Raw genomic sequence first — 25630 nt, forward strand, 5'->3', positions numbered from 1 at the left:
ACTACCTTTAAACCAAGACAGTCTGGAGAGTGAGCAGCCTGTTGCACAAGACGTCAAGGTGATGTCAGGAGCCACAGAAGTTCATTTATTATCCAACCATTGATTTTTAAATCAATAAAAGTATTCTTTGATGTTCTATTGGAGAAAAACAACTCGTATCTTTCATGAGGGTAAATTAACAGAATATTTTGTATTATTTTTGGGTAGTTTTACTTTTATTTCTGACTGAATTATCCGTTTAAAACATTTATCCTATTTGCTAGTCATAATCCAGATGATATTTCATCAAAAAAGAGAACAATTTCCAACATAAAAACATTGGGAAAACTATAGAAAGAATTGCTACACTACCTGACACAACTGGAAATGTTCATTAAGATCTTATTTTTTAATTATATATTATCCTAAGCTATTTTTTCCAACACAAAACACTTTTGTCACCCAAAGTTAAAATCAAGTCAGTCATTTAATTTCCCAGTATAAAATCCCACTTCACTCCAATCATACAGTGGAGGTCGAACAGATCTGTCAGCGCTTTCATGTAGACTAAAGCTGTTCACACTGACTGAATCTGCTTCAACTAACAGAATTGATAACCCTTCATCTTTTACACCTCTGCAACCATAGAACGCAAATCCAAAATGACATGTCGTCTCATTCGATACATTGCGTGTTTCGGTTCCATCTGATCCACACATCAATGACGTAAAAAAAGCCCTCAAAAGATCTCCCGACAGCATTACGTTCTCATGTTATCAAAGTACGAGACACAAGACACCACGGCTTCAGGTGACGTACAGAATTATTAATAAGGCAGCAGTTCTCTTAATTAAAACCCCAGTAACAGAGAGACAGAAGAAGCATCCTCCTGCACCAATGAATCACATCAACACTGCACAGCCTTCCTCAAAGAAAAACACACACACACACACATGCAGTTGTATAGCTATGAATGAATGTGCTGCAATGAAATCTGGCTGGCATCTCAAGCAGCAGCAGCAGCAGGAGCCGGACACACAGAAAGAAACAGAAAGCATTTACCACCATGAAACCTGGCTCTAATCCTCCCTGCGTGTGGCTCTCAGCTACATTTCTGTGGTCGCATCTACCTTGCAGATTCCCCTGCAACCTCATGCATGACACAGACGCCGGCGTCCATATTCAGAGAGAGCATCGCTTACGCATTCTGTGTCCGCTTTCCCCCGCCGTCCCGTGGGCTCGGTGCAAGCCTCCTCTCCGCAGGCCCGCGTCGTCATGGCAACGCAGGCAGATTGATGGCAGGGCTGGGTGATGCCGGTGACGTCATCGGGCTCGCGCGACAGTCGGACGGGCGTCTCGGCTGCAATCTCTGCACTGCAGCTGGAGCAGCAAAGGAGAGAGAGCACAAAAGACAGCAGAATGGAGGTGTTAGATTATTGGGATTGTGATTCCTGATTCACCATTCCTGCGTTGTGTGGCGTTTTGGTCAACCCCCACATCCCCTAGAGAGGAGCAGTCATGGCCCCGGAGCAAAGGGGTTCATGGAGGACGGCAATTAGACGCATCAATTCACATTAACACCTGAACTCTCTCGCCAAAGGGGCTCAGAATGGGAATAAGCAGAATCAATCTTTTAGATTCTTTTGTGTGTGTGTGTGTGTGTGTGAGAGAGGTAGAAAGAGAGATTATTCATCAATGAATGACCCCACACACTGCAGGCGGTGAACAAATAACAGCACATAATGGACAAATTACACTTTGACAACACACAAGTAAAATTGTGTAGGATAAGATTTGATTTCAGAGAATATTGAATGTTTGTTATATATGTTTTAAAAAATAATTCCTAAAATATTTGGTAAATAATTAGATAAATACAAGAGTAGGCATAGGACGATAACTCATTTCAACGTTTACCATGGTTTGGTAAAGTCAAAGTTTTAAAACCACCACAATTTTCTGTTATACCATTCCTACAGTATACGTAAAACCTTTTTTTTTACATGTTTTTTGCGACTGTTTTATTTAGTTTTTTTACGGCAACAGTATCTTCAGCAAAAAAGGACCCTCTACATTGAAAGTAACTGTTTCAAAATATTTGAAATGTTTCTAAAAATAAAACATATTGTGTTCAAAGGGGTTGTTTTTTTTACCCAGACATTTAAAAAAAACATATTATAAAGCAGTAACCACAATACCGTGAAACTTAGATTTTTTTTTAAGGTTATCATACGGTCACAATCTTATAGGCCCATACCTATGCAAGAGTAATGAAATTTTAGATTTTTAAGAAACTATACAACTTCAGTAGCTAGTGGGGTAAAGAGAATTCTGTTAAATAAATAAAGTTTTATTAATACAAATAGATATTTATAATAATATTTTGAAAAATGTGTTTTTTTATGCATTTGTATTAAATAATCATAAATGATAGTGTATGACGGTTTCTGCAAAAATATTTAGCAGCACAGCTATTTTAACACTGATAACAAAGGAGAAATTTCAAAAATATTATAAATCAGCCTAAAAGCCTGGTGAAAATGGTCTTGTTTTGAGTATGTATATTTTTTAGGGACACAAAAAGTAGTTTTTGCAGTGTATTAAAGTAAAGACATTAAAGAATATGGAAAAAATGATAATGAATCAAAGACCCAATCTGGTGTCCTATTTAAATCAAATGCTATATTATATACAAAGCATATTAAATATATGGGTGAAATAATGTCCTATTGTCAGTGTAACATATATTTTTATAAAAAATAAAAAATATATAAAATAATAAAATAAAAATCTGGCCTGTACATTGTGACTGTAAAAGAATGAGTACGAGTATAATGGTTTAAAATGAGTACATGGTTATAAGTATTTTTCACTGTGATCCATAAATAGAGTCTTTAATCATGCCATCATATGATTTTTTTTGCATATATGCCTAACAAAATATTTGCTGAATTATATTTTAGATATTTTAGTGGGTATCTTCTGTAAATGATCAAATTAAATAGAGAAAAAGTTACAACCATTCAATTGAAAAAACAAACACATTTCATATTTAGATACTTGAAAACCCTTTTTCATCTTTGACCATAATAAATGTTGTCAAAGAATGCTGAATGCAGAACATTGGTTTTCGATCACAGAGACTAAAGGGGATTTTGGAATTAGATCAGATATTTGACAACAGGAACCTGAAATCATTCCAGTTATTAAAACAGCAATTCAATTTAATTTTTGCAACTACAATATTTTCTAGAATCGTCCCTTAAGTCTTGATCTTTTTTACATGGAAAAACAATTGTATTCTTCATTTTCTCTCAAAAGGAAGATATCTTTTTTACTCAATGTTATCTAATGTAGGGTGTTCTTCCCTTACCTCCTTGAAAGTTTTATGGGAGAAAGATTGTGGAACAAGTTTTAGTAAAGAAGAATGGCTTTTGGCCTGTTCTGGCATATTTTTCAGCAGGGCTTTGATCACAAGCCACGAGCAAAATTTTAAATACTTTTACAGAACCTATTAAACATCAATTCGTCTCAATAAGATATTTCCTAATGTTTATCAGTGTTGTTTTAAGTGCAATGTTGGTACTGTGATGCATGTATTCTGGAACTGTGACATGATTAAGACATACTGGAAAGAGATCGACAAATTACTTCTGAAGATTATTGGTATACCTTTTGCCCTATCTCCAGTTATTTATCTGCTGAATTGTAAAACTGCTCTACACCTAGTCATGGACGGACTAGAATCTGTGTTACACTTTTCTACATATCTAGCAAGAAAATGTATTCTTCTGTTGTGCTCCTCTCCTAACATTCCTTCGGTCAATATGTGGATAAATCAGATTGCCATTTTCTTACCCTTAGAAAAACGCACTTATGACTTGTGTATGAAATCTGATGATTTCTGGCATATCTGAAATCCTTTATGCGAGTTTTTGGAGAATGAATCTTGAAAGACTATTTACATTGTTTTTATTTTTTATTTATTTATTTATTTTGTATATGTTTATATATGTTTATTATATGTTAATAATTATCCTTCACAAAAGACTTGAATTACTAGCCGATGGACGATTGTATAATAGATGGCTATATTATTATGATGACATGAGACACCTATACCACTGTTCTGCCATTGTAAATCTTTAAATAAATGTTTAAATAAAAAATAAATGTTTGCTGAATGCCGTGTGTTCAGTTTTGACACCTATTAAAAGTATTAAACAGCTGTATGCTCAAGTCATTGTTCTCATACAGCCATCACTCCCATTAAAAACAGGTGTTTTGATTGATTTGTTATAGCTCTTAATTGCTTCTTCCACAATGCTTCCATCTCTTTTGATGCCTCACTACCTCAATATCTGATAATGCTGCGCTCATCGCTGTCATACATTTGCATAGCCGCCATCTGAGAATAATGCTGACAGCACAACCTTGAAGCTCTGAAGCATTCAAAAGAGAACACAAAGACAAAAAAGCCTTGACATCTCACTAGGAGAAAACGAATCACAAAACGCAGATGTTAAAAGCTGCCATGTGACTGATGTCGGCTTTTTCATCCCAACAATAAAATGCGAGCGAGTTCATCCACAAACCTGTAGCCGTGGACTGACAGTAATTAATATTCCACTCTGAAAACGGCAATAAAAGCAATGTCTTTCACACATGAATGAAACTGTCATTACTGCACTGCAGATTTATTACCCGTCATCTCAACAGTGCCGCATGAAGCCATTAATTGGATTTTTCCCCTAAATTATTGTATAATTTATATTAAAAAATGATTCCAGTGTACTATCGGACGTTGATAAAGGCGCTACTTATTAGGTTTAAAAGTACAGTGCACATCCAATCAATCAAATAAATGACATCACTGTACCACGTTCACATGTTTGAAGTCTTTGAAATGCAAGCCTGGAGCATGGTAAAGCTCAAAACGGTGCTCAACAATTTGCTACGGTTTCCAGCTTGAACAACCTATTTCCTGGAAATGGTGTGCAACAAGATTTGTAATATGTTTTCTTTTGTTTGGTGCATGTGTCAAAAACATGGATATAAAACATGCAATATTAGAAGACATTTCACCCAAAACTGAAAGTTTTGGCATAATTTACTCATCATTCACTCGACAAAAAACCTGTTTGAGTTTCTTTCTTCTGTTAAACGCAGAAGAAGCTATTTTGAAAAATGATGAAAACCTGTAACCATTGACTTTTGGTTATTTTCTACTAGGGATGTCAGTGGTTACAGGTTTCTAACATTTTTCAAAATATTAGTATGAAACCCCTTGAGGGTGAGTAAATAGTAAGTAAATGTTTATTTTTGGGTAAACTATCCCTTTAAAGAGACAGCTCACACAATAAATAATATAATTAATATAATATAATATATATAATATAAATAATAAGAACATGAATAGATCTAGAACTTGTTTAGATTTTAGTCCGTCTAAATATTATGTAGTAATCGCAATGCCTTTTAATCCATATCTTTTTCTTACGAAGGTGCACCAGACACTCATTAATGTAACGATAAACAGATATCATTTATATATTTTGCTATTGTACCATGGGGTAACTCTTTCATGAATTTTCCTCTGATTATATAATGATAAATATTATATCATAGTACAATAATGGTTATTAGTAATAATGATAAGCTAATACAATAAAAATAATAATTATGGTGACAGAACATAGTTTAACGCACTACAGTTTTCCATTGAAAAATTGTTTTATCTGGATAGTAGTCCTGTAAAAATGGTAACACTTTGCATTATGGTTCCATTGGTTAATATATTTACTAGTATGAACAAAATATTTAAAAACTATTAATTTATTTTTATTTTTTTACATTTAATTATGAAAATAAATGTGTTTATTGTTAGTTCATGTTAACTTACAGTGCATTAAATAATGTTATCAAGATGTTAGCAATGCATGTTTAGATGTTATCAATGCATTAGAAAATGTTAAACTAAGATTAATAAATGCTAATAAAGTAATAAGTTAATTATTCATTCATTCATTAATTTTCCTTCGGCTTAGTCCCTTTTTTAATCAGGGGTCGTCACAGCAGCATGAACCGCAAACTATTCCAGCATATGTTTTACGCAGTGGATGCCCTTCCAGCCACAACCCAGCACATACACACATAAACACACATACATTCTCGCATTCACACACATACACTACTGACAATTTATTTTATTCAATTCACCTATAGCGCAGGTCTTTGGACTGTGGGGGAAACCTGAGCACCCAGAGGAAACCCACAAGAACACAGGGAAAACATGAAAACTATACACAGAAATGCCAACTGAGACTCGAACCTTGCTGTGAGGCAACAGTGTTAACCACTGAGCCACTGTGTCGCCAATAAGTTAATTATTAATTTATTCATTTTCTTGTTGGTTTAGTCCCTTTATTAATCCAGGGTCACCACAGCGGAATGAACCGCCAACTTATCCAGCACATGTTTTACGCAGCAGATGCCCTTCCAGCCGCAACCCATCACTGGGAAACATCCATTCACACTCATACACTACGGACAATTTAGTCTACCCAATTCACCTGTACCGCATGTCTTTCGACTGTGGGGGAAACCGGAGCACCCAGAGGAAACCCACGCGAATGCAGGGAGAACATGCAAACTCCACACAGAAATGCCAACTGACCCAGCCGAGGCTCGAAGCAGCAACCCTCTTGCTGTGAGGCGACAGCCCTACCTACTGCGCCACTGAGTAAAGTTAATTAATTAAAGTAAAATAAGTAAAATTAAAAATAAGTTTGTGTTAGAAAATACATGGAACCTATTGTAAAGTGTGAATCTTTTTGTTTTTGGCACTGTCTGGGATGAAATGTTGCATTTTCAATGCATTTCAAACTGGAACTATTTTTGGTACCTGGAGTAAAATAGACTTAAATAGACTGTAAAAATCGAAATAAAAATGGCAAATATATGATGCCTGCATTAACAGCCAAAATGATAAAAATGAAATGAAAAATACAAAAATGTCCATAAGGATACAAGGATTAAAATAACACTTAAAAAATAAAAATAGGCTTATTTTACAAGTCACCTAGAGTTAAACAGTTGAGTTTCACCTGGGAGAAGCACTTTTAGCTTAGCTTAGCATAAATCATTAACTCCGATTAGACCATTAGCATCTCCTTCAATTTTCTTATTTAAATCTTGAATTTGCATTGTCTTATGTTAGTGCACAATATAACTACAGAAGATTCAATGTTTAAATAAGAAAATTATCTAAACCCTTTAGTCATTTTTTAGCGAGATGCTAATGGTCTAGCTTAGAGGAGTTGTAAAATTAGCCTATTTTAAAAGAAAAGTGAAGTGTTTCCTTAAATAAGAGCATTGCCTTGTTCATCTTTTTCTGTCAAGCAGAAAACAAGTACAAATATCTATATAAAAGTCTTATAAGAAGAACTGGAAGCCCCGGGCTGCTCTGGACTTAATGAATACCCACACTTGAGGCACTGCTACAGCTGGGATATTGGAGGTTATATTTAGACTGTTCGCAGCCTGGATTGAACTCCTGCCCTGGAGGAACGTAACATTAGAGAAGGGCTCTGTTATGCCGAAAAGCCTCTGATGCACCAACAATTAATCTCCATACTACATCTGAAACAAAAGCGGCTGAAGGAAAATCTACACAGATTTATGCATGCATGCTAAATTCGAAGAGACTGTCAAGGCCAGAGGTATGTGCTGTTATGATAATCAAATTCCAGTCAGGTTTGCATATTTTAAGCTTGTGTGAGATTCTGTGTGTTGAAACGTGATGTTGGTGGACAGGTGTGAACCAGACAGCGAACCACAGCACATCAAATCCATGGAAGAATGTGTATGATACACTTACTGCTTTTGTAAATCCTTTGGGAATTCATGGATTTTGTTGCTATAGCATCCAGTCCTGTACCTTTGGTTCTGTACCTTTGTGCTACTGCAAAAGCTGCTCTTTTTCCCTCAGTAATAGGGGCAAAGAGGATTGGCAGGCATTAAATCAATAAAAGTGTGATCAATAAAAGTGTAATGTAAAATACATTTTTTCATACACTTTCAAACATTTATTTTCAATTATTTTAAACATTTAAAAAACATAATTATTATATGCACATTTTCTGAGAAAAAAAACTGACAACAGCATTCTGTTGTACCATGATGTAAAGAAGACACACACACACACGCACGCACGCACGCACACACACACACACACACACACACACACACACACACACACACACACACACACACACACACACACACACACACACGCACACACACACACACACACACACACACACACACACACAGTTAAATGTTATTCATTGTATACACTGACCGGTCACTTTATTAGGTACACCTTACTAGTACCAGGTTGGACCCCTTTTTGCCTTTAGAACTGTATTAATCCTTTGTGGCATAGATTTAACAAGGTACTGGAAATATTCATTAGGGATTTTGGTCTAAATTGACATGATAGCATCATGCAGTTGTTGCCAAGAAAATATCCCCCACACCAATACACCACCTAAATAAATTACATGCCTAAATCGTTGATACAAGGCAGGATGGATCCATGCTTTCATGTTGTTGATGCCAAATTTTGACCTCACCATCTGAATGTTGCAGCAGAAATCGAGACTCATCAGACCAGGCAACATTTTTCCAATCTTCTATCGTCCAATTTTGTTGAACCTGTATGAATTGTAGCCTCAGTTTCCCATTCTTAGCTGACAGGAGTGGCACCCGGTGTGGACTTCTGCTGCTGTAGCCCATCCACCTCAAGGTTGGACGTGTTATGTGTTCAGAGATGCTCTCCTTCATACCTTGGTTGTAACGAGTGTCTATTTGAGTTACTGTTGCCTTTCTTTTAGCTGAAACCAGTCTGGCCATTCTCCTCTCACCTCTGGCATCAACAAGGCGTTTGCGCCCACAGAAATGCCACTCACTGGATATTTTCTCTTTGTTAGACCATTCTCTTTGCCTGTGTTATGGCACCTTACTGAAATTTTAGTTTCCCTAAACGGGATAATAAAGTTGAGTCTGAGTCTGTAAACCCTAGAGATGGCTGTGTGTGAAAATCCTATTAGATCAGCATTTTCTGAAATACTTAGACCATCTCGTCTGGCACCAACAACCATGGCATGTTCAAATTCACTTAAATCACCTTATTTCCCCATTCTGATGCTCGGTTTGAACTGCAGCAGATCGTCTTGACCATGTCTACATGCCTAAATGCAATGAGTTACTGCCATGTGATTGGCTGATTAGAAATTTGCATTAACGAGCAGCTGGACAGGTGTACCTAATAAAGTGGCCGGTGAGTGTATTTATACCAATTATCTTGTCAGGCATTTTAGAACAATCATGTAATAACCAAAAAATTATTTTTAATGTAAAGTTTAATTACTTTACTTATTTTATTTGTTTTTTTTACAATATTAATACATTTTATATATATATATATATATAATAAAATTTAGTATGAGCACTTATTTCTTCAGAAAAATATCTTGTTGAATTTTAACCTAAATATTACTGTTACTATAAATGTATTTAGTATTCTCTCTTTGAATACATAATTACTATTGTAAGTGTAATGGCAACGCAGTGGCGCAGTAGGTAGTGCTGTTGCCTCACAGCAAGAAGGTTGCTGGTTCGAGCCTCGGCTGGGTCAGTTGGCATTTCTGTGTGGAGTTGGCATGTTCTCCCTGCATTTGTGTGGGTTTCCTCTGGGTGCTCTAGTTTCCCCCCACAGTCCAAAGACATCTGGTACAGGTGAATTGGGTAGGCTAAATAGTCCGTAGTATATGTGAATGGATGTTTCCCAGTGATGGGTTGCAGCTGGAAGGGCATCCGCTGCGTAAAACATATGCTGGATAAGTTGGCAGTTCATTCTGCTGTGGCAACCCCAGATTAATAAAGGGACTAAGCCGAAAAGAAAATGAATGAATGAATGAATGTATTGTAAGTTTAATAACAATGCTTATATGGATAAACTTATCCATAAAACTATATTTTATAAAAACACAATTTGACATGTCATAACTCAACTTAAATTCAGTTTACATGTAAATAAAATACGACAAAAACATTTTTATATTGCTGGGATGTAATTTTGTCCTGGAAACATACTGATTAGACAGGACATTTAATAGAGTTTTAATAAGCCAGGTTTTTACATTCCTGATGCAGCCAAACCTGCTAATCACTACAGAATATGCCCATATATGCAAATATCACATCTGCTAGTGCCTGGCATAAATGAAGACGTTAAGAAACTCATCAATAATGATACATACACTGTTTCTGTGTATACAAGCTGCACAGAGCTGCTAGATAAATCAATACTAACACAAATACTGATGCAAACGCTGCTGTGGGATTCATTTTCACAGTTAACAAGCGAAACTGATGACCACGAGATACACTGTTCCAGCTGATCTCCATTTTTACCCAGCATGCTGTTTTGTTATTTAAGTCTAAATGAAAGGGATTCGCCAATGTTTGAGATTTTGAATTCATTTAATGATCATCATGTAATGGTCAGTTTTGGATATACAGTGCATAGCATACAGTGCTCAGCATATATAAGTCCACCCTTCATAAATCTCTCTTTTAAGTTCATATTTTTAATAGGAAGCTATACAATATTATATTTGTGCATATACATTAGATTAGTCAGTACTGAAGCCAAATCTAACAAAATAACTTACTAGTAGACCCAAATTTCTGTTATAAAAAATGTTAAATACAAATTTAAAAAAGAGGAAAAATCAAGAGAAGCAAAAAATGTGCATTTTAGTTTAATTTTTTTTAGGTTGTAATTTATTTTCAATATTTTGCTTGAATTTAATTGTATTATCTTTCAGTTTCTAATAATGTTTACTGACTAAAATACTATTTTAATTAATAAATCTGTTTAATAAATCTGTTTTGTTTAAATGCACCAAAATACATAGCCTATATTCACTGAGAAATGGATACAAATATACATTTTCAAAATGGGTTCTACTCAATTATGCTGAACACTGTAAATGAGTGAAATTCACAGTGAAATTCACAAATTCACATTTTACAGTGATTAAAGACAGCATTTTTTGGTGCATTCAAACAAAAAAATTGAATTAAACAGTCATATTAATTCAAATAAGAGTATGGACACCTACCATCTTTTGCTTTGGTATTGACTAAACTACTGTATACACATATATCCTATTGTGTCCTATAAAAAGTACAATTTTTTAAAGAGAGATCTATAAAGGGTGTACTCATTTATGCTGGGCACTGTATTTTGTAACAGCCAATGTTAGTTTAGATTTCTTAGCACTAAAAAACACTGGCCCAATCCCAATTCTACCCCTTAGCCCTTCCCCTTACCCCTACCCCTCATTGTGCAAGTTCCCATAGAGGTGTCCCAATTATCTTTAACTTGAAGGCGTAGGACTAAGGGGAAAAATTAAATAGCCCTCGTAACTGACATTTTACAGGGCCACACTCGAAACCAAGGGGTATGAAAATTTTACAGAATACACCAACTACAACGGCAGCACGGCTGCACATAGAAATAAAGACAGTGTTTCCTCTAGGATTTTTTCTAGCTGTGGCGGCAGGCCTTTTTTACACAGATCTACCAACTACCTGTGGCGTTATTTCACTGACAAATGTATTACAAGATCGCATTCACATTTATGTAATAGCCTACGAGCATGCGAATCTCTTTGCTTGCGTGCCGATTTCCTCTGCTCGTGCAAAAAACGTCTTGCACGTCCCCTCAAATATACTCTGCTCAAGCGCAGATCTTCTAGTGCGTTCTTAAATAAACGCTGCTGAAGTGCGATTTAGTGCGTTTATGTAACGAGTATGTCTCCAACATTTATTTGATTTGCAAGGAATATTTATGAATGTCTCCAATAGACCTACAGAGCGGTATTAATGCGTCCTGAAGTAAAGTGAAACGGCTATACGCCGTGTTTGCTGGCCTCACGCATCACGCACCTGTCAGTCCGCCAGTCAGTCAGTCAGCACGTAACCTTAAAGGGTAAACAGCACTACTACAGCACAGCACTACTAGTGTTACAGAAAAGTTTGCGCTGTTATAATTCACTTACCTTTTAATACGCTTTGGTGCGATTATTACTAGCTATTAAAAAAAACACGACTGAATGTGTCGAATGAGAAGCTGTAATGTAGCCGTGGCAGGATCAATTTTAGCGTGGCGCCCCGCCATTCAATTCAATTCAATTCACCTTTATTTGTATAGCGCTTATACAATGTAGATTGTGTCAAAGCAGCTTCACATAAAAGGTCACAGTAAATAGGAACAGTGTAGTTCAGTTTGTAGTGTTTAAAACTACAAGTGGAAGAATGAATGTAGCGGAAACCATGAAGGAGATGCACAAATTAGCATTTTTGGTTATTATTACGAATTTTTACAACACACAACACATGTTTTAATACATTCATGACAACGTTCAAATTTTACCATAATTTAAAAAAAAAAGCTAAAATAAAAACTAAATTTCTCTATCTATAATCCATAATAATAACTCTGTATAGTCATCTCACAACATACTTTCACATCTGACACTCGAATCCCCTGTCAGTTAGTCTAGTGGCTGTGTCTGGTATAATTTAAATATTGTTTTTGTGTGTCTACACGAAATGTCCACATTATATTGTTATGGTAACATGATATTGTTGCCTTCAGTGATTTCCTGAAGATAAATACTAAAAAACAACACAACTCGATAACTACAGCAGTCGCCATCATCTATCTCATATGAAGCAAGAGATTGCAATGAAATATGATGACATGTCTAGGTGTTGTAGTGGTGTCCCATTTCTTAGAGAAAATTTTCCCCTTCACACTCTGTTTCAAGGGCCAAGGGGAAGGGATACAAAAATAGAAATGGGATTGGGCCTAATGCATCTTTAAAACACTAATTTATCCTTTTTATAAATTAATCTTAATGATCTTACTGTCAACAAATCTTCAATATAAACTTTCATAAATATTGTGACCTGTGGCAAATCTTCCAGTGAAACGTCAGTCTTCTTTCTGGTGAGATTTGCCAGAATCCTCTTAAACCTGGCCTAAAATTGACTGCGAGCTCACATTTAGATCTGCCTCACTTTACCTAACAATAATATAATGTATATTCTTTTTTTTTGATAATCTGTTTCACTCTGATGTACACCACAATACGAATGAAGTGATCTGTCACTGCTGTAACTGTAAGTACTAGGCAAATGTACATCACTCACAAATGTTCTGCTACAAACACAACAGCTCCTTCACCCACTCACCTTTTTTTAATAAGGTCCAGGGCAGATCCTAGAAAGCCATCCTTCATTTTGTAGATTTTGGCTCCATAGCTGGACAGGTCTGTGCCATCAGGAAGGATTGCTTGGCAGCAGCTGGATGGGACATCACCACTCTCCCGGCGGGGCGGGAAAGGGAGAGCAGCTACATCTGTGGCCCCAGGGCTTGCTGGGCCCTTTGTCTCTTCCTCTTTTCCTGCAGCAGCTTGAGGATGTAATGGAGAGCGGGCCACTGGGCCTGTGCAGATGGGTCCTCCTGGGACCACTGTAGTAGAAATGGGCTTAGACATCTCCCCTCCACTGGGCCCACAAGCCAAATCCTGAGTGGTCCTGACATCAGTGGTAGTCCTTTCTGGATTCTGTGTTTCCTCGCTTGGCCTGTCGCAACTCTCCATTTCTGAGGAGCTGTGGTTCTTACTGCTCTCCCTTTGCCTCATTCTCTTAAACTCCTCAAATGTGGGTATGTGCAGGCGGCCCATCGGGGGTCTTTTCCTCTCGGGGGTTGACTGAGCAGAGTTGGTGCAGATAAGTTCTGCAGTTTGAGCTTTACTCAGAGCACTAGACTCCTGTCTGGAGGTCAGTGCCAGGTTAGGGGTGCTCCTTTGCCTGCGTAGCTGAAGTCGTCGCATCGCTTCTTGTTTGATCTCTTCGGGACTTGTGATGCGACGTGCACTTAAATCTCGCTGTCCATTTTTTTGTAACAACACCAGCCCTGGCTGAACTGCTACATCCTGATGCATCAGAGGAGGTGCGTTTCCAAGCACAGGCTGAGGACGCACAGGTTTATTGGGCTCTGCTACGCGTGTGCTCTGGAGTCTCAGCTTATCCCGAAGACCCTTTCGGGCATTTCCGTTCATGCCCCAGTCCTCAACCGCAGGTAACAGCCATTGTGGGAAGAGTGGTATATCCTTCTTCAACACCCCTCGGCGCCCGTAGATTGCCATGCCATCAGAGGACGGCATTAAACCATAGACCTGCTGTTCCTGAGAAGCTCCGTCATACCAGTGACTCCGTGAAGTGCAATGCAGAATAAACTCACTGTCCACAGTCCTGTACGGATACGCATTTGGATCAGAAACAGCAGCCCAGTGCAGGTTCTCCAGGCTGCGGTACAGCCGTGTACCACCAGTGTTGATGCAGCCCTGTGGAAAGCGCAGTGTACTGTAGCCAGACTGACCGTCAGGCTGTTTAAGGGGATGCATGCTGCTGGTGGAGCAGTAGAGCCCCAGGTTGCTGAGCAGGCCATTGTTGTTATTGCAGTGTCCCGGTGTTACGCCCTGGGCAGGGAAGGAGGGCACCCCATGATGAGGGAAAGCAGACAGCGGGGAGCTGAGGACAGACAGGTCCATGGACAAGTCCATGCTACAGCCTGCAGGTGACCCTGCTGGGGAGTAATCACATTGTGGGGCTTTCACATCCGGCATGGCCACAGAGCTGCCATATTCCAGAAAGGAGCACCGGGATCACAGCCCTGCAGATATGCACAGACAAGTAATTGGCATCATGTTCACTGTATCAGTAATTCACAAACACATGGTGGTTAAAATGTTTCATTCTAATAGTAAGTTTAAAGAGCACCTATGATGAAAATCATTTTTTGAAAGCTGTTTGGACAGAACTGTGTGTAGGTATAGTGTGTCCACAGTCATATTGGGGTAATATTAAGACAATAAGTCTCTTTTTTTTAATTCCTGACAGTAAAAATAGGATCCAGATCCCTCTCATTTTGAGGCAGACCGCAACGTGACATAAGAGTGCGGTTTCCCCACCCACCGATTTGATTGAAAGCGTGTATTAACATGTCTTCGTAGTAATGCGTATAATCATATCAACAAGACAGGACGTACGCAAAGCAACTGGGATTAAAAAGATCTGTTCAGCTCTCTGTGATCATCATTCATCATCAAATGTGATCAAGAGTGAGTTTTACAAGTTTAAAACGTTTTAAAACAGTGCATGTTTGTAATGAATTACAGGGATTTTTACCGTCTTTATCACCATAGTCACATGTCAGTGAAATTATGAAAGAAGACGCTTCAATCCCAGTTTGTGGCATGTGGTAACATTGGGCGGAGACAACTAGCATTGAAGGCACAGGGAACAAAAACAGCTACATGGTGTCCAGAGCAGAAAATTCTAATGTTCTGAAAGGTATAATAAATAATCTGAAGGGTGTTTTAAGCTGAAACTTTACAGACACACTCCTGAGACACAAAAGACTTTTCCTAAATCTTGAAAAAGGGGTAAAATAGGTGCCCTTTAAAAGATCACATTTTTACTGATACTTTATGATCTTTTTGTTTTTCTCACAGAATAAAAGGGATAATAATTTAAAACCCTGCTACTTCTTCATTAGCACATTGGGTAAAAACTTGAATATCCAAACAGGAATATTAGGAATACACTCCGCTGATAATTCCTCATCATACGTGAGCAATTGAGGGTTTTAAACCCCAGATATGATCTAAAATTACCTCAGGTTAGAAAATTAATCATGAGGATTTGCCATTAAGGATTACAGAAGGTGATCCTGAAAATGCAATATGACTTCCTTGAAGTAATGGCTTGCATGAAAAAAAAAAATCAGTCACTCACTTTACCTTGCAATGACCCTACAAATAGCAATCCATATTGCTGTGCCTTTAAGGGTGCAAAAATGTCGTTCGCTATACATTTCTCACATATTTACAATAAGACTGGCTATTGTATATTCCTCATGGTGAAGAACTAGTTGAATATCATATACAGTTGAAGTCAGAATTATTAGCCCCCTGGTTTATTTTTTCCCCAATTTCTGTTTAACGGAGAGAAGATGTTTTCAACACATTTCTAAACATAATAGTTTTAATAACTCATCTCTAATAACTGATTTATTTTATCTTTGCCATGATGACAGTAAATAATATTTGACTAGATATTTTTCAAGACATTCTATACAGCTTAAAGTGACATTTAAAGGCTTAACTAGGCTAATTATGTTAACAAGGCAGGTTAGGGTTATTAGGCAAGTTATTGTATAACGATGGTTTGTTCTGTAGACTATCAAAAAATATATAGCTGAAAGGGGCTAATAATTTTGACCTTAAAATGGTTTTTAAAAAATTAAAAACTGCTTTTATTCTAGCCGAAATATAACAAATAAGACTTTCTCCGGAAGGAAATATATTATCAGACATACTGTGAAAATTTCCTTGTTCTGTTAAACATCATTTGGAAAATATTTTAAAAAAGAAAAAAAATTAAAAGGGGGTCTAATAATTCTGACTTCATCTGTAACTCACACCAAATAATCCTACCAAATAAAAAATTACTGTAACACAGGACATGTAATTGTCTAAGAGATTTAATAACCACTGATATTAATAATGTGACTTATATAATCAAATTCATTTTCTAAAAATGGCTCATTAATTTTTTTAGGAAGCATTTGTTGAGGGCAATCATGTCTGGGATTAAAAGCATAAAACTGAGAGGAAGGAAAATGAGTAGGGACAGTAATGAAGAGAGCCACAACACTCGCCTGGGGCTCTTATTCCACTAATCAGATGAGAACCACGGATTAGCAAGGAGAGCGCTTCGCTTTCAGTAATTAGTACAAATTGCCTTGCTTTGGGCCATATTAATATCCACCCGTAATCTTAAACAGAAATCAGGGTCAAGCCAAAAGTTACAAAAGGGCATGTCGCAATCATTCTGGGCAAAGGAGCAAATCCATCTAGATGAATATTCATCATCTTCACATTGGCTGTCAGACAACAACAATAGCATTGCAATTAGATTCAAAAAGCCAGTAATATGAGCGACAAAATCTGGGGGAAGCCCAGCATGTTCAGGTGTTTAATTTACGTTTGGCCCAATTTAATTAAAACGGAGCTATTGAAACCCCTCTGGTATTATCAGGCTAATTTTCAACGCTCCATTTGGGAGATAAGAAGAGCAAAAAAACCCTTTTTGTTTTTCTGTGAATTGTACAGTGGAGCACTCGGGAGGATTTATCTTGGTGGGCGAGTAGACTCACTGTCTCAATAGCGCTGCCAGTGTTTTCTTTCGCTTGCGCTTGAAAACTGCTGACGTGTGAATAAACAGTCAATTAGCATAAGGAGCTTGTTTAATGAGCAAGTGGCTCAGGATCAGCTCACGCCAGGCCCACTATGTCCTCTCTGTGTGTGACAGACAGACAGATGCTCCGTTTCCTATTTGAGCAGAATTATCAAGAAACAGACAGGTGCTTCCTAAGACACAAGATTCATACCAAGATTGAACACAGGAGAATCTAAAACACTTGAGAACTGCCATCAATGACAAACTAATCAGGCTATGTTAAATGGCAATGTATTTCTGCATTTCAATTTGCATTTTCCAAGACATATGTGCAATGTTTGGTGCAGAAGGAAAATGAAATTACATCGTTTGCATTTCTCATTTCAATCACGTTTTTAATATGTAAATTGTCTCCACATTTTATTGCTTTATAAGTTGCAAAATTAAATTAAAAATGCAATACACAAACCACATTGTTAAACATCTGATGTGTCAATTTGGTCATTCTAAAATCCCTTAATCAAAGTCTGGCATCAAAGTGGTTCAGTATAATTACCCCCCAGAACTTAAACAGTTCTTGAGAACTGTTCATTGTGTTTCATCTTTTTAGGCACAAGTAATTCATTACATAAAAAATAGACTTACTGCAAAAAATAAATAAATAAATAAATAAATAAATAAATAAATAAATAAATAAATAAAAATTTCTTTTTGTTATTTGCCACTAGTTTATCGGGAAGCAACAATTTTGTTCTCTTTGATTGCAATTTGCACCCCTCACTGACAAAGGTCCAGGATTTGTCCCATACAAGAGCTTATTTGTCCTATTTTGACTGCTATGCCATCATAATGAAAAAAAAAAAAACATTGAAAAGGGCTTTGAGACCAAGCGGCTTCAGTGTGACTTCTGCTAATCAGTTTTGGCCTATGCTAACCAAGTCCGAGTCTAACTTCCAGCTGTGCAAGAACACAAAGTACAATCTGACATAAGTGAAGTCATCTTTCACTACTGTATTGTTTTTAAATGGAGAAAACATTTTACAAGTAACTTTTATTGTAAATCTTTTTCTTGAAACAATAAATAACCTATAAGAAGATGTGAAACACCAAATGCGACCCATATTAAAATTGATTTGAATACAATTTTGGCTAAAATAGTCAAAAAGTGTGGTTATGATAACCATCAGACAAGCTAATTCAGAAGAGTGCTTAAAATGTCACTAAAATGCAGTATTTGAATATTATAATTCAATATAAAATGAGGCATATAATTGCAAAACGTTCCACTTTTTGAGAAAAAAGAACCACCCCTTTTACTAGGCTGGCTACAGGCCTGGTATCTGTATGGTATGACCTTACATGTATTTGTAGATATGTGCTGTCTGACTGTTAGAGAAGAGTATTGCTCTGTGTTAGCCTTTGTTGGGTCAGTCAGAAAAAACGTACCCCATTGTAATCAGCTCTGTGTGCACCTTTCTCCTGCTTGCTTTAGGCTCTCATTCACGGGCTCCTAGCCAACAGATTCTCTTTTGGTTTGGGTTAAAGGTAGACAGACTCCAGACTGCTGAGACCTCAAGCACCGAGAGCTACAAAAGAAGAGAAAAAAATATCAATACAGGCATCCAAAAATATCACAGATCGATTTCAGGAGTGAACAATGGAGACTGCAGTATTTCTAAGGATCGTATGTGTCTGTTATCTCAGAGAGAAAGCATTTGCATGGATTTTGTCAAGTATAAAACAGTTAAGAGTTAAGTAGTCAGATGCTCAAAGTAAGTCACAGCATGAAGATCGCTGGTTCGAGCCTCGGCTGGGTCAATTAGCGTTTCTGTGTGGAGTTTGCATGTTCTCCCTGTGTTTATCTGGGTTTCCTCCGGGTGCTCCGGTTTCCACCGCAAGTCCAAAGACATGTGGTACAGGTGAATTGGGTAAGCTAAAATTGGCCGTAGTGTATGAGTGTATGAGTGTGTGTATGGGAGTTTCCCAGTGAAGGGTTGCGGCTGGAAGGACATCCGCTGCGTAAAACATATGCTGGATAAGTTGGCGGTTCATTTTGCTGTGGTGACCCCAGATTAATAAAGGGACTAAGCTGAAAAGAAAATGAATGAATGAATGAATAAACTAAGTCAGCATTGTGGATTTCCCTTAAATAAAAGCAAATTGATTTCTTTGGCAAATCATGTGATAATCTGTCTTGCTTTCTAAGAAAATAAATTTTCTCAAAACAAACTTTAGTACATCAATGAATTACTAAACAATAATACATCCAAAAAAATATATAACACACAAAACCAACTGTCATTGTCGAAAATCTTCCAGACCATATGCACTTCAACATCCAATGATTTAAAGGTTCAAGACAGCATGGAGTATTTTTTTGAGATGTTAACAGATTTGTGTGTGTTGAGCATCAGTTAAGACGATGTTAGCACCTGTCAGCTTTAATTGTGGAGAAAACTAGATAATTTTGAGCTTTTGCTAGCTAATTTCATCTTCCAGGTTTAAAATAATTTTTGGAACGGGATCAAAATCGGTGACGTAGCAGGAATCTACTAGTGGAGTGATGTCAGTTTCTTATTATTATTCATAGCAGAGTTTTCTTATCATATAAGAAGACCCTGCTTCTTAATTATTCATGATAGCATGTGCTTTCCGAAGGCAAGGCAGACCTGGCATATGCACGTCCACGCACGGCACGGCATGGGTCGTATGTGTTTGTTTCCATGATCAACAGGCTTTGTTGCATGTTTTTCCCTGTGATGCTGTCAGGGCAGATACAGCAAAGCTGTTGGTTTGAAGCAAGCATTTTTGTCGGGAGAGTTGTACGAGAATTGGAGAATGGCAGACTTTTTCTTTTAACAGTTGAGTTCGTTACCATTCAGACACAGAGCCTATATCCATGCTGCTGTGTTTGCCTATTCTCTGGATTACCGGCAGGGCTGATGGTTGAAATAGACAGGGCAAGAGACCTGCTACTCTGCTATCACTGTGTCTGCAATCAGACTCGGGGATTGAGGAGGAGAGAAGTCCTCCTCATTTATAGTGTTTATATATATACACCATTATCTTTATAATGATATAACAAATGGTGGTTATGTGTATATGAAATTATGAATTACAAATGTGGCAGGCATTAAATTAATTACAGTTTATTTCTTTGCATTTTAACTTTGTAAACTATAAAATCATGTGTCTCCTTTCATGGGTCTCATTTTGTGAGCCAACTGACAACAGTTGTACGCTCCCCTCTTTTTCCCCTGCTCTGCGGGCCACGCCCACTTCTTCCTCTGCTCGCAGAGCTCCATGCCCATCATGAAGCATTTTTTTGAAAAAATTCGGAGGTAGACTTGAACCGAAAGAGGCGGTTCTATGGCCCTTTAAAACTCTGAAATTCATGGCATGTTGCTGAATTGGGATTTAGAGTTTTATCTCTTCTCACCTCAATATCGGCCAGAGACCTTCTGGAATTACTTCAGGATGTGATAGCGGCATGTCAGTGATTGCAGTTTCAATGATTCCTCATTACCGAGGCAGACACAGCTCGACCTCCACCAGGATGGAGTCTGGCTTCAGTCAATAAACACATTCAGTTGCTCTTCCACTCCATCTTACTAATCGCATGTGCTCTTAGTGTTTGACCAAATTCTCACAGCATGTGTCCAGCTGCTCGAATGGCTCAAAGTAACGAAACTCTAAGGACTTATGTCCTTAGACATATATGTGTGCAGACTCATGAACATATGGCAGTTCTGACTGGTTATTTTAATGAATCATTCAAAATGACTCACAGACGCTGAATCATTCAGAAGACATTCAGAACAACATACTGTGTACGAAGTACACCTGTTTTTAAGATGCATATTGGTCGACTGAATCACAAGTGGGAGGGAGGGAGACTTTCCATAGCTGGTGTTTTAATTTGTCTCTTTTGTTCAACACTTTCATGTATTTTTGAGAGAAGGGTCTATAAGCCAGTGTTTGGATGGGCTTTAATTGGATCTTTTTATCTAATAATGTATTATAAGCTAGATTAATTATATAGGAATAAAAAAGGAGACAACAAACAGGGTTCGCACTTTAAGCCCAATTTCAAAATCCCTGTCAACATCCCTGACTAAAAAGCAGAATTTCCATGACATCAAGTGAACAGAAAATAGGCCTCTGTTGTGTTTATATATTAGAACATTAAAATATAATGTTAAAATAAATATAATGTTAACAATATTAAAATGGTTTTAGTTTTTAGAAATGAATGAAATGGAACTGAAAAATAACCTATACCTAACCTTGAGCAAGACTGATGTAGTGATTGAATAAAGAAGATGAACATTTGTAGCTGGACAGAAGCTCTCCTAGACAGCGGTTATGACACTGTTCCTTTAAATGGGGTGCTTGAGCATGTAAGCTTGGAGTGGAACAATCACTGATGCTCAGTACATCTTTTTTGTAATTGGTATTTTATTAAATACCATTATTTTCTTCTGTGTTACTATTTTACAGCTTTATAAAAGTTATTTACAAACGCTCTTGTCATAATTTTATGTTTATTTGTGTTAATGTATAAATGTTCGATTTTTTTCTTACGCCATGGTTTAACTTAACAGCCAAATAGATACTTTGTTTTATTGGTAATTTGGGGAAATCACAGAGGGCTGGCTCCAAGTTAAGAACTTCAATGCTGCAAACTAAGACAAATCTAATTGCAGCAACAAAATATATTTTAATAACCATACATGGACAAGTGTAATGTGAAGCGGACACTGACAAGGGAAGTGCGGATCCAAACTATTATTTGGAAGGTCAAGCAAGCAATGATCAACACAGGGGCAAATAGATGTATACAGGAAATCCAGAGCCGTAGTCATAAAGCAGGCAGACGGTCAAAAGGCAGGCAGCAGACAGCAGTAAAACAAACAAAACAAGGCAAGAAAACCACGTCATAATGTTCACAAAACTGTTCAACAAGACTCAGTACAGATGTGTGTGTGAGTGTTCTCTTTATAGTCCATGTAATCAGTTCATGAGTAGCTTCAGCTGTGACTGTCCGCAATCATGGGGATCCAGGCCAGGTGTGTGAGTGGTGCATGACTGGAGCTTGTAGTCCATTTAGTGGCAGATTAGTAATTCTATGCAATACTGCGTGTTTACCAGCGATCTGCACAGGCTGGATCGCTGGTGATCAAGACAACAAGACAGAAACTTGTTGATGTAACAAGGAGGAATCTTGTTGACTTGAAGTGTTTTGTGAATAAGAATACATTCAATCAGACAAACACAACACAAATATTACAATTCAGTTAGCTGCAAAGAAGTTACACAGACCTATTAAAACCATGTTGAATTTACACATTTATACTGTGTTCAAAGCAGTTCAAGTTTACTTGATTTGTTTAGATGCACAATGGGTGTTATGATTAAATCATGTTGATTTAACAAATTATTTTTTGAGTGTTTTTATTAGGCATAAAAACAGCTTAATAAAAAAATCGGTCCAAATTACATTTTGATAAATGAAAACTACTTTTAAAGTGACAAACAAAAATCCTTGATATTCTGTGACTAGGACATAACAAACATAAAAATTCCCTCATTTTCAATGTCTGGAATAGACCTTTTTAAAATTCCATGATATCCCAGAAATTCCATGTCCCATGGGAACCCTGAACAAAATAGCTGCAAAATTGCATTGAAATCTGTGAGCTTGTGTTAAATTTAGGACTGGGAGGAGAACAAATGAGCTTTTTTAAACATTTTTCATTTTCAAACCAAGCTTACCATTTCAGATGGCAAAGTTTTAAATCCTGTCAGGCTAGCGTGCTTCAACAACGTGTCCCGTAATGTTTAAGAATTAGGTCAGCTGGCATAGATGAGGCAGCCTTTTGTGGCTGTTTGAATGCATTTGAACACAAGCCTTAACAAAAAAGCAATCCAAACAAATGCATTTTTGACATCTGGTGTAAAGTAATCAGATGCCTTTTCCACCTGTATTTAGGGTTGACAAAAATCCATCTTAATATCAGGTGTAATTACACTGCACTTCAGTACCTCATTATCCCCTTATTTTAGCACCATCACTAACTCAATCCCTTGGGTCATATAAGGAAAAAAAAAGTTGAAAAGTAAAAGAGAAAGAACTGTATCCACATCTCTGCAGGTGCTGTTTACACTACACTACACCTGCAAGTGTGGAATATGTGTCTGCTGTACTGTAGCCAGGCTGCACTCTGATCTATGAAAGCTGCTCCATGGGGAATCAAAGGCTAAAAGGCCACATATTGATTGTACGTGCAGGTTTGTGAGATAGCACAGCAGGGGGATTTCTAGGTTTAGGGAGGTGGAAAAACAAGAATCTCAGAGATTCACAGTGTGCTGCAAAAGACTGTCCTCATGAGATTGAACTATTTCATCTGAGGTCACAGTGGCCAAAGCAGATTCTAACCACTATATTAGGGTTTCCGTGAAAAAGATTGTTGTATCTAATTTAAGCAAAAAAAAGGTCATATGAGTATAACGGTTGCAAAAATATAATAAAGAAACAGCGCAGAATAGAAGTTCATTTTAGTTAAACGGAGGATGGTTTAGATGGTAAACGTGAGCAACCAGGGCTAAACCGAAAGTCAATCTTGGATTAGCACCTGTTTCCCAATTCGCCTAATCCATGTGATCCTGCAGAAAGCCGATATACGGGAAAGCTAAGGAAACCTCCACCAGTTATTGATCATTGGCTGTTATCTCCTGTATCTTGCACGTAAGAGAACTAAAAGGCTATCTATACGCTCACATGCTCTTGATTTATATTACAAATCCTAAACAACAATGAACTTCCAATAAGTGATTTGGTAAAATACTTGTTATCAAGACAATTATAGTCTGTATATATTTTTTAACATAAAAACTGTGTAAAATGCATCAGGAAACATATAAAACATACTTAAAACATATCCCAAATCATAAATAACACACTCAATTATGTGGCATGTTCAATTTACAGTAATTGATTCACTCATTTATATCATTCAGTCATTAATTTTCTTTTCAGCTTAGTCCCTTTTATTAAGCACGGGTTGCCACAGTGGAATGAACCGCCAACTCATCCAGCACATGTTTTACGCAGCGGATGCCCTTCCAGCCACAACCCATCACTGGGAAACTCATTTATACTGTATATAGTTTTCAATAAAATATTTAAAATTTTTTATTTTCCATTTACACAGATGTTACTATTTTAAATAATATTATGAAAATATTGATCATTTATATGACTTTAATAGAATAAAGTAAATATGAACATTTTACTCAAAGCCATACTTGAGAAATCCATTAAACGTTTAAATGTTTAAATCCGTTAAATGTTTAAAGAGTATACTTAAAGGGCACCTATTATGCAAAAATCACTTTCATAAAGGGTTTATAGCGTTTATAATGTCAGCGACTAAGAGGATTTTAAATGTGGAGTTGCACAAATGCAAATGCAAAAAACTTGCACATGAATATGCACAAATGAACACTGTAATCTCCTACAGTGAATTAGGTTCTTAGGCCTATCAATTTACTTATTGTGATTAATTGTTGAAGCTTTTATCACATTATACGGTATTATCATGATAATGGCTTACAAAAAAGGTTACTTTAATAAAATAATATTATGATAAAGTAAAACAGATTACACTTAACAAAAAAGTAATATAAGAAAATGGTTAAATAATTAAAAGAGTGAGAAAAAGACAGATTTATTATTTATAGGTTATAGTAGGTAAATTTAAAAGAATTTAAACTTAATTTTATTAGTTATTAATTCCATTTAATAAAAGAATTACAACTATGATTCTAAAGCATTACCTCAGAAATTAACATCACCTCAGATTAACAAAAGCTTTAGTAGATTTCATCATGAGTTTAGTTTAGGGAACTAATGTTAAATATTGCAGTGTTAACATACAATAGCCCTGTGAATAGTCATTGAAGTTTCAATCAATAATTTAGCATGTACAGTAGTAGGCTAGATTATCATGTAAATGTACACGTTTGAACTATTAAACTAACCAATTAGGTCTTTAAGTATTTTGGCACTGTTATGAACACCATTGTGAATCCACAAAGTGACTATTCTTAAAAAGCAGTCCAAAAGCAAAACAAATCTATTTTAGAGTGCCCCTGATATGAATATTGTGCATGTTCATTACCACTATAAAAACAATCATTGAATATGAGCATATGTCTAGCCTGAATAGAGTCTCAAAGCACTTCTTGAACATCAGTGTCT

At 36.8% G+C, this 25630-nt stretch overlaps 1 protein-coding gene across 2 annotated transcripts in view; it reads right to left on the reverse strand.

The window, feature by feature from the left end:
- Positions 1 to 25630, reverse strand: part of si:dkey-91i10.2 (uncharacterized protein LOC555224 homolog) — a 51660-nt gene that overhangs the window by 12443 nt on the left and 13587 nt on the right. For both annotated transcript variants that reach the window (XM_056465247.1, XM_056465246.1), the window contains exons 2-4: positions 18814 to 18953; positions 13312 to 14797; positions 1182 to 1359 (exon numbers count right to left, since the gene is read on the reverse strand). In XM_056465247.1, coding sequence (XP_056321222.1) covers positions 1182 to 1359; positions 13312 to 14750 — 1617 coding nt within the window. In that variant the 5' untranslated portion in view covers positions 14751 to 14797; positions 18814 to 18953. The remainder of the gene's footprint in view (positions 1 to 1181; positions 1360 to 13311; positions 14798 to 18813; positions 18954 to 25630) is intronic.

Source organism: Danio aesculapii, chromosome 9, assembly GCF_903798145.1.
Source record: "Danio aesculapii chromosome 9, fDanAes4.1, whole genome shotgun sequence".
Lineage (NCBI taxonomy): Eukaryota > Metazoa > Chordata > Actinopteri > Cypriniformes > Danionidae > Danio > Danio aesculapii.